The sequence below is a fragment of the Lissotriton vulgaris genome, chromosome 3_1 (genome assembly GCF_964263255.1).
Source record: "Lissotriton vulgaris chromosome 3_1, aLisVul1.2, whole genome shotgun sequence".
Classification (NCBI taxonomy): domain Eukaryota; kingdom Metazoa; phylum Chordata; class Amphibia; order Caudata; family Salamandridae; genus Lissotriton; species Lissotriton vulgaris.
The window spans coordinates 511,730,658-511,749,585 of record NC_141689.1 but is presented as its reverse complement, the minus strand read 5'-3'; the positions used below and the strand labels follow the sequence as shown (position 1 = coordinate 511,749,585).

The 18,928-nt window shown below is 45.3% G+C and overlaps 1 protein-coding gene across 2 annotated transcripts in view; it reads left to right on the top strand.

Moving 5' to 3' along the window:
• The window catches only part of IQGAP2 (IQ motif containing GTPase activating protein 2), a 1,114,959-nt gene that overhangs the window by 1,030,787 nt on the left and 65,244 nt on the right, over positions 1-18,928 (top strand). For both annotated transcript variants that reach the window (XM_086960756.1, XM_086960757.1), the window contains 2 exons: positions 11,012-11,114; positions 14,757-14,898. In XM_086960756.1, coding sequence (XP_086816882.1) covers positions 11,012-11,114; positions 14,757-14,898 — 245 coding nt within the window. The remainder of the gene's footprint in view (positions 1-11,011; positions 11,115-14,756; positions 14,899-18,928) is intronic.

The following is an 18,928-nucleotide window of genomic DNA, read 5'->3' as shown; positions in this document are numbered from 1 at the left end:
GGGATCATTGATTAAATGTTCTTGTTCTCCCAGTTCGTGTACTGTATGAAGTATATCAACATCATGCACATTCAGATTAGTTGGAATAATAGAGACTTTGTCTTTTCGTTGTTTGCGTGTTGCAAACCACTTCTTAAGTTTAAATTTTCTTGTGAAATTAAACAGATCTATCCTGGTCTCGGTGTAATTAAAGGATGACGACGGACAGAAGGACAAGCCTTTGGATAAAACATCAAGTTCAACATCAGATAATAAATAGTTGGAAAGGTTTACCACTGTACAGATGTCGTTCTTCATTTTTTCCTCGCTTTGCCCGTTGTCGTCATTCCCACTGGGGTTTCTCCTGTACTTTGAGTAGATTGACCTCGTCCTCTTCCTCCTCTGCCTCCTCGACCACGACTTGGTCCTGGACTTTCGCCGCTGGCTTGAATTTTTTGAGCTCTGCCCTTTGCCATTAGCGTAATTTCCTTTAAAAATCTGTTTTTTACTGATTCCACATCATTAGGATCAGTTGACTCATTTTCAGCAGCTGGTGCATTATTTAATCCCTCCTGAACTGCTGTGGTCACTTCTGTGGGCATTGTTGTCGTGGTGTTTGTGGATGCCATCTTTCTGAGGTGGTCAAATTTCTTACTAAATGTTAATATTTGACCATTTCTATAGTCTGCTTCGTCTCTTTCAAATTTTGACAACTTCTTTTGTTTGATCTCTTCTTCAATTTTTGATAATTTTTTATTCATTTTTGTAAGTTTGGATTCCAATTCTTCGGCAGTGCAGAGGTCTTTTAATTTAACCGTGAGTGTCTCAATCTCTTCATTCAGCTTATCAACTTCTTTCTCTGCATATTTGATTAGAATTCTTAGCATATTAGCAGAGCATTCCTCTTTATTGCTCATCCACTCGCTGATCATTTCTGGATCGGGGTCCTGGAATGTAGGAATAGTGTAAATTCTTAAGCCTCTCGGCACTCTTCCAACCTCTAGATACTGCCTTAAAGCCATTGCTTCCCAGCCTTTTGATTGTTCTTTTTTTGATGCCTTCCATAATGCATCCCAAAGCTTCTTTTTATTGTCCTGGGCAACAGGTCCCGGTTGCACTCCCTCAGAAACCATGCTGTCTGTTGTAGCTCGAGCAAACAGCTTAGTAGCTGCCTCCTTACGCTTACTCGACCTCTCCGTTGCCATTCTGATCAAGGAAACACACGCTGTAATTCGCGTTTAAATATATCGTTTTTTTACTTCCGACGTCTTAACAGCAACCTTCGTGCTATTGTCTCGTCTTCCGCTCCCCTTTAATGCACACTAATGACCCCGAGCTGTACTTACGGGGGATCCTCGGTTCCGCAGCACTTCGCCTCCGTTGTTGACAGAGTCCGCCGACTCCTGTCTCAATTCCGCGTTGTGACGCGGAATGAGTGTTCCTCTGTTCCGCTCCGTCAAGCTTCACTCTACTTCGCTCAATTCTTGGTCATAGGTGCAGGGTGGGCTCGTATCCAGTTTTGAAAAGTCCCAACTTCACCATTTTGGCGGATACAAAGCCTCCATCGCGGCGGGCAATACGGCAAAGGACGCCACTCCCCAAATATCCAAACACAATCCACTCCTGGAAAATGATCAGACTGGAGCCGTCGCCACAGGTTTGAAAACTATTTAATCCTTGATTTTACAACGGGATACACCCGACGCTATATGTATATATGTTTCCAAAGTTTTGCTCAGAAATTGAGCACTCACTTCTTTCACAGGTAACAACCATTCTTTAATGAGGAAAGCGCCATTTGATCTCGATATTTCCAGTCCCCCGCCTAACATGTTTCGAAGCTTCTACGCTTCTTCCTCAGAGGAGGGCACGAGCAGACAGGAAGTTGCTTGCTTAAACACAGTTCCCTGCGTGTTCACTCATTTTACAGGACTCCAGTGTGCCTTTCCCAGTGGATTTCATTCACAGTGCACACTGGGACATGTTTGAAAATGTTGCAAATTTTTTACCTCCGGTGGTTCTGCCTGCATTCATCCCGATTATAGGACAATTATACATTTCAAAGCCCTCCAGTGGGCCCCAGGACGGAATTTCGCCTTCCCAAATATATTCATGTAATGCCAGCGCATGAGTCAAGTGGTCCCGACTATGCCGGTCCCGTCTTGAATTTACTGGCGATGCGCACCTCCACAGCCGGAGCCCCCGTGATAGCATGTTTCCAGAGTTTTGCTCATCATACTTAAAACTCAAGCAACGAGTTGGAGCATAACAATACATCTTGTTATTGCAAACGAAATCACATGAATTTGTAAATGAAAATAAACATTTATAAAAACTATTTACATTATTGTAGAAAATATTAACAGTTGTTACCTAGTTTAGGAATGCAACAGTCTACAAATACACAGTGCTACTATTTCATGTCATAGAGCTTGAGAAAATACAGCCAAGTGGCTCAGTGCATTTTGACTCATGGAACATTCGCCAGCAGAGGACAAACTAGGCCAAGTGGCCGAAGGCACATTTGTATACAGAGGTACAGATAGGAATATTGCAACTATAGATCATGCTAGTCTATTCTGGCAGTCCAGCGAGTTCACTTGGTATTATCTCGAGCAGTGCAATTCCTATTGTGACAAATTTACACAAGCTAGTATCAGATAAAATAAATAAAACAAATACAAATATAAAAATAAAAATAGAATTCCTATATGCTTGAGTTCCTCTTGTTTTGCGACGTAGGTCCCTATCCAAGTGAGTGTAAAATAGGTGTCCCTAAGGTACAAAGTGGCATTGGAACAACCCATGCTCCTAATGCAGGAATTTGTGCGAAAAGTGACCCTAATTCTAGCTATTCACAACCCTGTAAATATGGTGGTTTAACTAAGGGTAATACAGTGGTGAGCGGTGGTGTGATGCGCAAAATTATTTTTATTTAGGTTTGCAGAAAAAAGTAACCAAGGTAAATTCAGGAAAGAAGGGGGGGAGCGGAAAAAGGGGGAGGGGGAAATGAGACGCCCCTAGGACGGATTTTGTGATATTTGACATAATTATGTGAGAATGTGATTTCTCAGTAGAGATATATGCAGAGCTGTGTCCGTGGCCCAGGGATGAAACCATGGAAGGGTAAACTATGCTAACTTGTAAAATTGCAATTGCCTGTCTGTGACATCAGAGTAGAGAGCCCTCTCCCGTGAGACAGTATGGCCATAGAAATCAGCGATCACAACAGCAGGAAACCCAGAAACAGAAAGGGAGGTGGAACATAAATGAACAAGACGCTGAGTACTCATCCAATGTGGACGTATAACTCCTCATCTTCATTCAGACCAAAAGGATTCTGAGAGTCGAGGCGGATGATCTACTGTGATTCCAGAATTCATAGCTGTTTGACTCTATCGCCCCCTCTGGGGTTAGCTGGTACTCTGTCAATGCCAAAAAATGAAAAACATTTAGCATCTTTGTTGTGATGACGTAGCCAATGTCGCGCTGTCGCATAGTTTTCATCAACATTCTTGATTTCCCTCATGTGTTCTAGGATGCGTTTCTTGATGGGGAAAAAGGTGCTGCCTACGTAGAACTTACCACATGGGCACACAATCACATAGACACAGAAATCACTGTTACAATTCATACATTTGCTAATAGGCTCAGTTTTCCCGTGGGTAATGGGTATGATTTCACATTTTTTCTAGTCCCACATGCCTTGCATTTCCCACATTTAAAAAAGCCCCTCTGTTCGTGTAACCATGTTTGTTTCTTGGGAGCCCCCAAGTAACTCCTGACCAGCATATCTTTCAGGGAGTGCGCCTTCCTGTAGGTGATCTGTGGCTGTTTGCTAACTGTGCTTCCTATGACAGGGTCATTTTTCCCAATTTGCCAATGTCGTTTAAGTGTTTTCCGAATTTGGTCATTTTAAACCTCAAGGCTCGATGGGGTGACCAACAATAAGCAGTACTCGAGCACAACTTGGCGTCTTGGGGCTCATCCAGAGTTTTGATAATTGCTACAACAGGAGCATCCATCTGTGGACTACAAATTGCGAACCACTCCTCCCAGAAATCATACGTACAGTCTCATTTGAGCAGCTGAATTCAGCGTACGAATAGAGATAAAAGAGGGTGTGGCACGCAGCGCTCCGTTACAGCCTCTGAGGAAGTGAAAATCCACGAAACGCGTCAGGCTGCAGTTGTGTGCATAATGGACTAAGATGGAAGTTGTGCGTTCCAATAAAGGCTTTTATTGGGGAAAAGCAGGTGTTTGCTCGAGTGCTACTTATTGTTGGTCACCCTATCGAGCCTTGAGATATATATATACATATATATATCTCACAAACCTCGCACAGCTACTTCCAACTGAAAGACGAGCGTACACCCAGGTTTGGTACTATTTTACTTTATTCCAGAACGACGTGTTTCGGCAGATCCCTGCCTTGATCACATGATATATAAATATAATATATACATTCATACATTACCTACTGGTGTTTGCCAGTAGGTACTTATAGTTAGGAAGGACCATATTTTGATAGATAAAGCGTTTTTTGACTTGCCTATATCTTTGGCATCGTTCGATGACATTTTCTAGAAAAAGTGTCCTACTGAGTCTTGTTGTGCCTGGAACGTTTCAGGATGATCTGTCAAGCAGGGGCTGAAAAAAAGGGGGGTAAAAAAGAAAAAGTGTGTTTCCCATAGGCGCTTTAGACATGACTGTAGCCCAATCCACTGGACGGAATTGCATCAAATTTGGCAGGAAGGAAGGTCGATTTCAGTTATGCAGTGTTAATCCATTCAGTAGTTGTTGAAAAATTTAAGGAAATCCAAATTTGTTTATCTGCAATCGTGGTTAATTTGTGAATATTAACAAGCTTTTGCAGGGAAATGCAGAGCTCTGATTGGCTGCCAACACTTCAAACAGGAAGTCATTGGCAGCCTGTTTGGCACTCTGATTCAGCCGAGTCCAACAAAAAAAAAAAGAGGCAGGTTAGGAATATCTCGAACCTGTGCCTTGGGTCCCAAAGGGACCACAGCAGGTCAAAAAATCATTTTTTTTTTTTTAAGAAAATGTTTGTCGCAAATGTGTGGAAATTTCCAGCAAAAAAACCCAAAAGTTGCAGGCTCCCACGCTTGTTTTGAATATAGCCCCCGGGTGAGCCAAGTAAAGGGGGCAGTTCTTAAAAAAAAAAGGAGGTTGAATGCCCCCCCTCCCCCCAACTTAGGCTCTTGAAGCCCCAGGGACCCCCCCATGGCTTTATTTGTGAAAAAATAAGGGGGCACATGGATCTCCCCTCCTGTGGCTTGATGAGCCCCGGGAACCATTACCTCCCCGGTGCTAAACAAATATTGATGGGGGGACCGCAGGAGCCCCTCCACCCCACTCCCTCAATCACCAAGGACCACCACCTCCCCGGGGGTAAACCAACACAGATGGGGGAGGGGCAGCACGGACCCCGAGCCCTGGAAACCACCTCCTCCCCGTGGCTCAATAACACAATGGGGGCACCGCGGGCACCCCTGGAGACCTCCACCTCGTCGGGCCACATATGTATTTTTAAAATGGGAGAGGTGCTGCACAGCACTTGTACCAGGGCCACATAGGGCACCAGGGAACACCATCTTCCTAGGGCAGCCCATGAAAAAGGAGGGGGTCGGTGTGGCACCCTTTCTGGAGCCATACATGGCCTGATGACCACCACCGCCTGGCGTTGGCTCCTGCTATGTCCCGGCAGGCCCACCCCCAGGACATAGCCGTTCGCTTTTGCTTGGCAGGAACTTTGATAGCTCCCACCAAGCAAAAGTGAACACAGCGGTTTCAGCGGGTGGGAACTGTGAAAGTGCTCCCGCCCACTGGAAGCAAAGGTTTCATTTCTTTCCCTGCCAGGGGCATAGCAGGAGTGGGCCCTGGGGGGTGGCGGCTCCCATGGCAATTTCTGGCTCCAGGAGGGAGGCTGTGTGGCACCCCACTTCTGTAATGGCAACAGGCCTCAGAGAGGTGGTAGTCCCCGGGGCTGTGTATGATCCAGGAGGTGGGCCGCGCGGCTCCCTCCCATTGTTTAAAATGTGAACATATTGTGTTGGAAATGGCCCTTTTTGCAGGGTTGTCCCCAAACTTTTTGCTTCTTCCTCCTATTTTTTCCTGACTTTTTTGAGTTGGTTTTAGGACTCTGGGCACTTAACCACTGCTAATCAGTGCTAAAGAGCATATGCTCCCTGTGTAAATTGTGTTATGGATTGGTGTTAACATGATTGGATATTTGATGTACCTGTTAGCCCCTAGTAAAGTGCACTGCGTGTTCCAGGGCCGGTGAATCAAATGCTACCCGGGAGCCTGCAGCACTGGTTGTGCCACCCCCGTGAGTAGCCCTGAAAACGGTAACTCAGACCTGCCATTCTAGAGTCTGTGTGTAGTTTGTAACTGCCATGTTGACTAGGCCAGTGCACCCACTGGCTGGTCCCTAACCTTCCCTTTTCTTACATGTCAGACATCCCTCAGGTAGTCCCCAAGGTACACCTGTGGGCAGGGTGCAATGTATGGGAAAGGTAGGACATGCCCTGGTGTTTGTGCCATGTCCTAATAGTGAATTACAGCCAATTTCGGGTTTCACTATTGCAAGACTACCAGTTCCCCATAGGATAGAATGGGAGGTTTGTTTACAACATCTTACTAACATAACTGGCCCAGGGAATTCGGTAAGAAAATAAAATTTAGTGTGCCTGAACTTAGAATCTAAAGATGCATCTTCTAGTGAAGGTGATTTTTACATTCTGCATTTGAAAATACCACTTTTAGAAAGTGGGTATTTTCTTGCTCAGTCATCCCGTGTGCCTCTGCTGGAATGTGGATTGCCTGTCTGGGTTTTGGATGACAGAAGGCTGAGAGGCCAGAGGGGCTCCAGATGGACTAGGTAGGTCAGGAAAGGGCTGTATAGAGCTGGGCTACGATGGGGGAAGGGGGAGGAGATTTCCTTGCACCTCAAAGGGCCTGGTCTGCCTCTGACAAATGCCTTCTCCACCTCCTGCCAGGAATTCACATCAGAGAAGGCCCAACTGGTTCTGGCCGGGCACACATACCCTATGCCTAAAAGATCAAAGGATTTTTGGACATAAATACTGGGTCCCAGACCCCTGAACTTTAGAACTCATCAGGATCAAGAAGACTGCACTGAAGACGTGCTGGAGAAGCTGCTAAAAGGAATGACTGCTTTGCTGGGTTCTTTCCGGGGCTGACCTGCAGTGGCTGCTTCTGTCTTGGGCAGTGAAAGGCCTGGACTGGACTTTCTACAATCCAATTTGTGAGTCTCTCCAAGGGCTTGAGGTAGAGCTTGCCCCCTGTTCACAAAGTCTCAGGAACAACAAAGACTTCAAGCTCTTCTGTCCGCAGCACTGGGGACTGTGTGTTTTGTGCTATAAACACAGGAAAAGCAACTCAACGTCGTCTACGACGCTGCTGCCGACTCAGTGTCCTGAAGGCACTGCAGAGGCCACCGCTGCAACTCTGCACCGCAACCTTGGTCTCACCGACGACGCCTGTTGATGCCGCCACCGAGTCGCTGCTTGCACTGCAACCTGGGGGCACCGCACTCCACACCGCCTTGCTTCACGCCGAAGCTTTGGCACCGCAGAGAGCACCGCCGCAACGCCTCACCGCAAATCTCATCTCACTGACGAAGCCTGTTGATGCCACCACCGAGCCTCTGCTCGCACCGCGACCTGTGGGCACCGCTCTCCACACCGCCTTGCTTCACGAGGAAGCCTTGGCCTGCCTGACGCCGCCACTTCCCGCCAAAATCAAAGCCTCTGCTTGCACCGTGGTTCGAGGGCACACGTTGCACACGATGCACCACCCTCATCCCGCACCGCAGCCTTGGCCTACCGACGCCGGCACCATCGACTCCAGTTCATCAGCCGACGACAGCGCTTCAGCAACGACAATGTCGCTGCTTGCACCGTGGCCTGCTAGCACCGTGGCAGGCACCGCATTCTCGCACTGCGACCCTGGTCTCACCGATGATGCCATCTGATGCCGCCACCAAGCCGCTGCTCGCACCGCGACCTGGGGGTACCACACGCCGCACCGCTGCACTTCACACCGCAGCACCTGGAGCCTGCGGCACCAGCGCTCCTGATTCCACCAGAGAGGAGCTCGGCCTGCAACACGAATAACTTTTAGGGTCTCAGCGCCCTGCACTTCTCACAGGTACTGTTTGCGGGTCTTCCCGACACCGTAGCTGTCCTGCGACCCCGCAACCAGCCAGAACTGTTGGATTTGTTGTTCATGGCGCCGTGGTAGGCTGGACGGAGCTATCCACACAAGGAACTCTTTTTAATCCATTTTATTTTTGGAACTGTGAAATTTTAAGTATAGTATTGTGGAGTTTTATAGTATTTGGTCTTGTCTTAAGTATATAAAAATTTGATATTTTTCTAACCTGGTGTGGTGTCCTTTTGTAGTGTGTACCCTGTTTTACTGTTGGTTATGTGCAAATGCTTTACACACTGCCTCTAAGATAAGCCTGGCTGCTCGTGCAAAGCTACCAAGGGGGTGAGCAGGGGTTATTTTAAAAGTGTATCTCCCTTATCCTGACTAGAGTGGTGGTTTCTGCCTCGCTTTGGCACAAGTCTCACCTAGCCAGAAATCCCATTTCTAACAGGAGCACGATATACCTTGTTTCTAGTCCTGGTTGTTCATTTAATAAGCCTGTGAATTCTGTAATTGCAGTGTTTCTATTCTTCAATTGATTGAATTGGCATCGATCTCTGTGTGCACTGCAGGCCTGTGTGCTTCCAGACTGTGTGTGTTCGGTATTGATCAGTGTTTGGTTGTTGTCTAAGTGCTTAGGTATCTGCATATCTCTTGTGGTGGCAATATGAAGGTATATTGCTCTGTATGCATGTATGCATGAATGAGATGTATGCCTAAGTGTGCATGAATGTTGTGTGTCTGCGTGCAAGCGCCAAACAAAAGCTATATTCTTTTGACATTTACCAGTGCTTGTTTCACTAGTGCCTATCAGTAGACTAGGGCACAATACAAGCATTTACCACAAGTTCCTATCTTGAGTAACAGCCCTTGTAAACCATTATGATAGATGTAACAATGCACAAAAATTGGCAAAAGTATTGTTATTCAAGTTATTCCTCATTTTAACACCAATTTATAAATTGGGTGCAAAAGTGCCACAAATGCCCGGTGCAAAATGTGATTTGAGCTGCAACGCTTTGTGCTAGATTGTACTGTCTAAAATAACCTGATACTTCATAACTCCTCACGCTTGCGTGTGCTGTTCTCGCTAGAGGTGCGCGATCCACTGAAAACTCGAGCCTGAAACCCACCTCAGGCTCAGCTCGAAGTCTTGTCGGAACCTCCAGCTCAATACAAGCCGTGCTTTCGTGAAGCTCCTGCCTCCCTCTCTCTGCCCGGCATGTGATGTCACCAGTTACTGCCAGAGCTGCCGACTGTAAAACTCGGGAACCAGGGAATTCTGGGCAAATCACTTAATCTCCCCATGCCTATAAACAATGTATGTGACCTTGTGTAATGTAACTGGTGCTCATGCATGAAGCTCGCCACGGGTCGAATTGGCGCTGTTTTTTTAAAAACTTCATAAGAATGCACTAAAGGGTAAAAAACAAAGCCTTAACATAAGGAAAACAAAGAGATACCCATTTGCTAGTTCATTTGCACAATTTGCACAAAATGAACCCAGAAAAATTGGATAAATCGCGGCTTCCATGCTTAAACTGTGTGACCTTAGACAAATATTTTATTTTATCCAAAACTCTTTTTTTTCATATGAAAGCGCTTCCGAATATGTGAATTCAGGCTAAACCATTTTAATAAATATGTCCCGGTGCACTGCTATAACGTTCCCCTATAAATATGAAGGCTTCCTTAAGTTAAATATTTGTTATCAACTTTGAAGAAACTTTATGTAGATTGCTGTATGATTTTCATAACACATTTTCAGAGCTCGGCTCGGGCACCGGCTCTAACATCCGAGACAGACTTTCTTGGCTCGGCTCTCCCTGTGAAACTGTGGGCTTGTTCACCTGAAATGCTGCAGTACAATCAGTGCTTTAAATGGGCCAGTACTCACTGGTACTGAGTACAGGCCCTTCTCAGTTTTCTTCTCTGGAGTACCGGTACTTATTTTCGGGTAAGAAGAGTACCGGTACTCCCATAACCTGCAAGGCTCAGGCCCTGAAGTACGGGTATCTGCAACGCAAAAACTGAAAATGACCCTTTCAGATGAAGCGTGTTTATGTGCTGCTCTGGCTGGCAACAGCTGTGTATTCCCTGCAGTGGTAGGTTCTCATTGGCATCGCAACCAGATGAGGATATGGTCAGATATGCCGACAGTGGAACTGGAGAACGAGGTTCGAATCCAGACATCGGCTCATCATCCTGTGATTCTGGACAACTCCCTTAACAAGGTGTGCGTAGAGAAAGTAAGCTTTAATGCAAATGCTCTGACTGTCATGTAAAGCTCTTAAATGCCCATGGCCCAAATTCGCGCAATATCAAACTGCCAAAAATTAGGCTCTGCACGTATGACATCGAAGCTGATGCTTGCCATGATTCTTGTGTAAGGAGGCCGTTTGACATTGCGCGAATTTGGCCCATGGGCATTTAAGCGCTTTACATGACAATCAGAGAATTTGCATTAAAGCTTACAAATGTGGTTATTGTTAGATTCCTAGCCCCCAGCCACGCCCCTAACTACCCACCCAGTCTAATTAGTGAGTACCGGCACTTCTAATTTCCCATTTAAAGCACTCAGTACAACTCATCGGGCAAACTTTGTTTTATCGGATAATAGCCTGATTTCAGCCATGTGAGGACCTTGTCTTTCCTCTGTTTGTAGTGGAAAGCTACTACACATTTTTTCTACGTTCTGTGTTGCATGCTGGTGTGTACAGTTGTATTTGTTAAAATGGCACGTGAGTCCAAGGACCCTAGGAATGTAAACTACAGAGTGGGCGTGTTCCTAACCACATACTAATGACGTCATTTATCCACTTGTCGTTTACAGCTGCTCTTGGAGCACCAGGACGCCATTTCTCCAGACCACAATGACGTGCTGCATGAACTCCTGGAGGCGCTCGGCGCGGTCCCTGACGTGGAGGCCTTCCTCGGTGAGTGACGCAAGCGTTGCGCGTGCTGCTGCGTGCAGGATTCATGATGCTCTCTGACGGCGCCGTATTCTGAGCAATATTTATTAGCAACATTTAAACTCGATTATACCTAGAAATGTTATTGCATCTTATTCAAAGAATAATATGATCGTGTTGCCATAATGTGTGTCTTCTAAGTGACATCCCCCACCCCATGATTGTGCAAAGGTCCTGGGTTTCCAACAGTTTAACTCTGTTTTATCCTTTTTTCTAAAATGTTTTCCACAGTTTTGCTCTACAATATGTGCTCTCACCTCAGTAGTTTATTGGACACGTTTATTCAGTAGTTGGTATAACTGTAAAAATGAAAGTGAACGGTGAGCTGGTGACATAGGTCAGTCCTAGGGGCAAATGGGAAGAAGCTTCGAAACTGCAGGATTCCCACTCCCTTCTTTCCGAGGCAATAAAGTGTGTACCCTTCAGTTGTGTAATAACAACATTATTAAAATACCAACCTGCTCAAATAGTTGGTAAGCTCTAAATACGTAGACATATAAGTGTATTGTGGACGCCCCTTGATATTACTCCTTTCATGGGATTTATTTATGAATGCTCACAGAAGAATTAACCCCTTAATTGCGTGGCAAATTCTCCCGCAGTGCGGGAGAATTAAAGAGTGGGCGGGGCTGTGTCGGCCAAGGGACGTGCGCAGCTCCAGCGAGGTAGTGCTTGTGTCGGCCGACGCAAGCTGGGAACGGGTTAAGGAACACTGTGATGTCAATCAAGGTATAGTCTTGCCCAATGAAGCTATGTAGGGCCGGCTTTAGCGCTGCTGGTGCCCGGTGCAACAGTGTTTTCTGGCGCCCCCCCAAAACCACCTCCACCACGGATTCTCTCACTACCACCCTTTAACAGTGCCCCTCAAGTCTCAATAACCACTCTCTCTGATACATTTATTTTGTTTTCTAGCGCCACTTATACCATTGTAAGGTTTCAGGGCACTTTACATTACACACACATTACACAGAGACAGTCAATCATAAATGTGTAAACCAGTGTATAGAAAATGTTGCATGCAACAGAGAACTACAAGGTGTAGGAGTCACATGTCATCCATGGTAGGCAGGATAATTTAAGATGCTTGGTCTGGAGAAGCACAAACTCAGATCTTAAAACATAACACCATCATTTGGGGTTCTCTTTAACATTAAAAATTGATTTCAACCCAAATTAACACTTTTTTAACATTCGGTTAACGAAAGACTGGGGGGGAAACCATAATGCTTTAATTTATACCTTGCATGCAGCTCTTTGATGACAGTTAATAGCTCACTCTTCTGTGTTAGGATTATAATTTATAAACTGCAAATAACAAAAAGATCTGTCCGACAAAAGCAGTAGACCACTGACCAGTTTACATTACATGCACTGCGTAACCTTATGATGAGTCAAAGCTTCCACTAGACAAAACTCCAATCTTTCTCCAAAAGGAACATTAATCACCGGAGTTATCTTAACATTTTTATTGTTGCCGGAAAAGTGCTGGAGACCAGGAAGGTAGCAACAGGTGCTTTTAAAACCAGAATATATTTGCAAACACAACGCCTCGCCTAAATTCAGCCCCCCGGTGCAGTGGCACCCGTCTCTATGCCCTAGAGCCGGCCCTGAAGCTATGCGTTTCTGGTAGCGCATGTAATGTGCCTTTCAGTTGGCCTATTCAAGGAGCAGCCCAAAAAAACTATCATGGCTTCTCCTGTGTATCCCAGGTACCCACCTTGTCTGCAGAAGCAAAGGTGCAGCTCACCTTGCTCTAGCCAGATGCCACAATGGCAATCGGCTACGTGTTGGGTTAGTAGAAATGTTAGACAGCAACAGCAGTCTGGTTCCAAGTGAAGGAAAATGGGGCCTTGCTCCATCCACTGCTCGTTCTTTTTGAAACGGAATATTTGGCTCTCCAAGAGTAAAGTAGCATAAACATCTACTTGGTTAATTTCAAGATAAAACTCCTAATTCTTGGCTGTTACCTACCACAGAGCGAATACTCTGTCCTCCATGGACTGTTGGTTGCGTCCTACTCTTTTACACATCTCATAAGGTTAAAATAGTTCCCAACTAATGGGAAATGATCCAAAGTGTTCTTTTCTGGTCACCTCTGTTTATATTGCCGGCATGGACCTTTGTGGGCAATAGTGCAAAGTCTTGACTGCAGTGCAGGGTATAAAAAGGATTGGGCTGGAGGCCACTGGTTTACACAACTCATCAGTGGCCACTGCACATTTTTATGGATCATCCAATGCCCTGTGTCATGGCTTGATCCCTGGGAGACATCATAACAAGGTCTGCAGAGCCACCAGACTTCTATTTCATTCCAGGCCAGCCTTGGCACATCAATTGACACCTCGATGCCTTTTTTTACTGGTAGAGATGGCTGCATGTAGGTGAATTGCTTGGAATTAGCCCTGACAAGATGTACCATGTGCCGGAGGGATATGGAAGCCACCTGAGATGTGCCTAGTAGGTGGTTGAAATGACATTAATACATGAGGTGCATCCACTTTTATGACCCAGCTGTGAACCGGTCATGGTTAGCAGCTATCTTCAATTACTGGGGTTGATGCTGTGGGAGGAAGGGCATTTTCAGCTTAAAAAACAAAAATGGGGAAAAAAAGAACAGTGGTGAGACTTGCTAACAACTGATGGGAAAGAAGGAATTTGAAAAATACAAGTTGGTGATGGAAAGAACACTTTGTTGTGAGTGAAAGAGTGGTTAAAAAAATCATGTTAAGTTTTCCATATGCCACTTGCTACCCTAGTATTGTCCTTTCGCAGTACAGCAAATCATATTTTTTATTATTATCCAGCACATTAGTACAGCATGGTCCTGGAATCAAAGAACACGTGAGTGAAGGCAAAGATTATGTTAAAAGATTCTGCACTGTTGCATCAAAGGAGGAGAGTAATGAAAAGAGTAGTATTGCAGTATAGTAACTGTGAAAGAGGAGAGAATCCGTATCTTACTGGGGGTTTGAAACACTACAGAATCTAAAGAAAATGTTTATCTACTCACCTTCTTCAGTGCTAAAGAATGGTGGGAAAACCAAAATCTGATTCACCAACTAGGGGTGAGAGAAGTGTTTTCAAGGTGGAATCATCCCTGAACACAAACATGGGGCATTCATATACAGTCCCCGCCTACAGGGATTCCTTGATCAGTGAAAAAACAAAAAAGTGACTAATTCAAAGGCCATGAAGCGTTTTCTTTTTCCTTCAGTCTCTCTGCACTTAGGGCCATATGTATCAACACATTTCTCCATAGACACAGAATGGGCAAAACCCTTTGATACATCTGGCCCTTAGTTCATATGATATAAACATGTTAATAGAACATGTTATCAATAAGGCTAATTTCGTGTTTAAAAAGATCATCTTAGTTGTTCTCCGATATTACATACGTATTTTCTACCGTTTCACAGTTGTCATTTTGTTTGCTCTATCTTACAATGTATGACCAGGGCCATGGATGACGGGCATGAACAGTCTGAAGTATGGAAGCCATTACCCATCGTCCTCTGCTTCATGCCTGTCCTAGCAATCACGTTTCCCGTGTCTCTTGCTTTCCATGCTGTGAGTCAGTTTTCACCGGTAACCCATCTTATTCTGCAGGGGAAAGCGCTGTCGACCCGAGTGACCCCAACAAGGAAAGCGCCCTGAGTCAGCTCGCGAAGACGGAAATATCACTTTCACTCACAAGAAAATTCGATTTACGAGAAGGCGAAGACAAAGATCTGAAGAGCCTGATGATAAAGTAGGTTGGGCCATTTCAAAGTGTCCTGGTTTAACTTCATGCAAAATATTAACTCCGCTCTCAAATGAAACTTGATTTTTATTTTTATAATGTGCTTGGAGAATAGAGCGCACACGAACGTGGTTATCACTTGGCAAGAATAACAGACACCAGCTGGATCTCTTAACCCAAACCATATTTCCTTTGTGTTTGAAAAGTTCACGGTCATCCGCCTCCTTCCATTTCCCGCTCTGGGGAAATTCCATCCAGACACTGCGTGAGCAGCCGAAGCTGAGAAAGCTCCCAAGCGGCGCTTCCTCCCTTTATTTCGGTCTGGCATGAGACTGCCTCCTATAATTAAAATACCATCGTAAATAAATACAAACCAATAAACTTGCACTGAGGGCATGTGGGTCAGCCCTCTTAATCAACCTCCTATAACGATAAAAATTAACATCTTAAGGCATGCACCCGGTCGCAGTCATCTGCCCCATATAAGGTAATTTTTTTTCTCATCAACAATTCACACACTACGGTCTGATTATTATTTAATTTATTATCTAATGTTGTTCTGACTATCGTCTCAAATACGTCCTGCCTCATAACCTTGCTCCTCTTTTAGTACGAGGAACTGGAAGAACCTAAAACCAAATCAGTTTCCTTCCTCCTTCTCTTCCTAGCATGCCTTCTCTGTCTCGTCAGCCCTGCTAAACTACTTATTGAGAGCTCATTACTTCAGCGCTTGAACAGGTCTCTCGCTGTGTCACACAAACATGCACCGCGTGAAGCCCGAACGGCTCTGTGGTTTGATGAATAAATTAATTTGCAGAAAAAAACAATAAAAAGAGCACAATTCATTTGGTTCACTAAATTCTTTTCCAGAGTAAACCCGAATATAAAACCAGCTTGCTAGGCTACAGCGCCTGGGCCGATTTTGTCCTCCGAAGTATTATTCCATTCGTATATTTGCAATTTTTTGTTGTTGTTGAGAATCATAACACACTTGCTTCATTCAGTACAGCTATGGGATTCTCTCCACCATCTCAAATTCTTTTGCTACTAACGTGCTACAATTTTCACTGATAAAATCTCACTTACATGTGATTCTGATTCAGTAGCCAATAATATTAGGACCTCCTCTCAGGTTCTCGCCTCCACTGACAGGTGGTTCTGATTTTAGCCTCTTATCAATGGAAAAATCCACCCTGATATCCCAACTGTAACTAGCCCTTCCACCTCCAGTAATCCAGTTCTGATCCGGGCCTTGCGTCTTCCCGGAATTGTCCTAGACTTGCTCACGAAATTGAAGTACTCACTCATTCGCTGAGAGTCTTCGACACAGAACGATTGTGCCTCACCTGAAAAAACCTTACTTGTTTATTTCAATGCCTACGAAATGTCACCATATTATATTAATACTTGCTGCGGCAAACATTCATGAAACTCGTGGGTCTGTACCTTTGTGCTCGTTCCTTTAATCCCAGTCCATTCTTGGCAATGTCCAGGCGGATTTTTGCCCGGCCGTGCCACAGAATATACCATAGTTGTCACTCTTGACGAGCTTCAGGTGGGCGCTGATGTTGACAGTGTCAGTTCCCTGAGTTTTTTTTGATTTTCTTTACTACATTTAACACACAACACTTCTGTCCAATCTGAAAAACTTGATATTCATGCAGTTTATTGGACTCACCACTGTTCCTGAACAGTCCAAGGCTTTTGTTTTTTTCTCTGTCTTCAGTATATCAACATGCCAAGTCCCTCAAAGATCTGAACTTACTCCTTATATTTTCAATCTCTGTTTAACAACTTTTTTCTCTGATACATTCTCATGGCTTTCAACTCCTTGTTTATGCGGATGATATCCAAATACTCTTCCATTTAAATGGCCGTCCAAAAAATTACCTTGTTTGAGAAACTGCATGTTAGAGATAAAACTGGATGGACAGTCATTGCTTAAAACGTAACCTGGACAAGACCAAGAGGGTTGTTATCGATGGAGCGCCTGTCTTTAGAACTTGGTCATTTAGCCTTCTTTCTCGAGCCTCTCGTCTTCTGCATGTTTAAAGAATCTAGATCTAGCTCAGTGCCTTCATTTCTCTCCTAAAGGTTGAGAATGTGCACCCCGTAATGGTTCTTCATCTAGCCTCCGACTTCTTCCTGTCCAGTGCTTTAGGTGCTCAAGAGTAGGAGGGAATGTGTTTTCTATACTTGCACCCAAACATGGTAGCCTTCCTTTGGAACTGTGTACCACTCGCTACCTCATCTTCTTTTCAGGATAAAAAATTAAAACCCATCTCTTCAGCTCTAACTGTTCACCATCTGATGCGCCTCTGTTTTGGTGCCTAGAGACCTTAGGGTGTTGGTGTGCTCTTTGTATCTTTTGTAACATAACACATTTGGGCGGGAACAGCAATTAACAAGAAATGTTCCGAAATAAAGTAAGAAGAAATGCATGCACTGTATTCCCTTCGATTTAATCTTCTATATAAGCAATATTTGCTTTTACTATACAACTGAGCTACATTTTGTACATCTGCGCCTGTTATGGTTAACAATTCTCTGCTTCTATGCAGGCAAAGCTGCAGTGCCAGGTGTAAAACAGTGACCCTCAATCTAGCACCTAAAAACTTTGAGAAAGCAAATATTCGAGTGACAAATTCTAGCAGTGGAAATAGATACGCCTCCAGCTAAAGACGGTCGATGTTTGTCCACTAGAACAGCAGTTTTGCCAGTTTTTATGTTTAAAGTATTTTATTGTAAGAGTACAAAGATAAGAAAGACATTCAAGCAATGACATTAGTGCTGTGGCCCCGGGAGCCCATCTCAAGGTAGTGTCAAGTATCCCGCAAACGCAGTAGAGGCTGTGTGAGCTCCGCTCCCATGCGAATAACATTAAGCAGCACCCTGAGGTAGAAATAGATTCTCTGTACCCTTCCCATTTTAAAGAAACTGTCCCCCCCAACTCCCCCCCACCCTGTCCCCCCTACCCCTCTCCGTTACCCCCATCCAGTGTCTTGTTCAGCTAAACTTACTTAACTCTGCCCACACCCCTCCCCCTCGCACTTCCTGGCCTTGTGGATGTTAAGCAGTGAAGTCTATCGGCGGTGTCAGACTCAACAGTCTCAGGTACCTCGGACACGTTAGTACCCTGAACTCAGTGGCCAGTAGTGCATGGAAGGGCTGCCACAACTCCTCGAATTGATCCACCTCCCCAGCCATCATCAGTGATAGTTTCTCCATGCCCATGCCCAGGACATGCCACAATCTATGTAGCCAACCCTTGATGGACGGAACAGTGGTAGTGCGCCAGTGTATTAGGATGTTTTGAACTGCGGAACCCAGTGCTATGGCAATTTGTCTACCCCTGCGCGATTTTAATGGATACATCAACCCGTTGGGTAAGCCCAACAGGACGTACGCTGGGAAGCGGGGCAACTCTATCTCGAAGTGGGTATCGATCTCATCTAGCACCTCCTTCCAGTATGGGTGCAACAGCGGGCATTCCCACAGGACATATGTCAGGGTACCAGGTTGCCCACACTCCCGCCAACAGGTATTGTCGATATGCCTATTCATCTCATGCAACCGATCCGGGGTGTAATACCAGTATGGAGACACTTTGGTGAATGTTTCAGTTAGTCCTATATGATATGCGGAGTGTGGTGCGCGGTACGAAATCTGGTCCCATTCTTTATGGCTCAGTGTTCTACCCAGCTCCCTGTTCCAGCGTTCTCTACCGGGGTTATGAAAATGGGTGGGAGGAGCTGTAACATTTTATAAAGATCCGTTATAAGCTTTGCATCCGAGGCGCGCGTCACCAACCATTTCTCATACGGCAGTAACTTCCTGTTTGCCAGTTCACGCACCTGTGGCTGCAGAGCCCAGTGACGCACCTGCCAGTAGCGCATCCTATCGGTCTCCGATAACCGATACTCCTCTTTGAGATTCTGAAAAGGGAGCACTCCATCCGACCCGTACAAATGGAAGAGAGCCCTGCATCCGGCAGCGCGCCAGTGTGCGAAGGCTCCCTGGGCAGTCCCCGGTGTGAAGT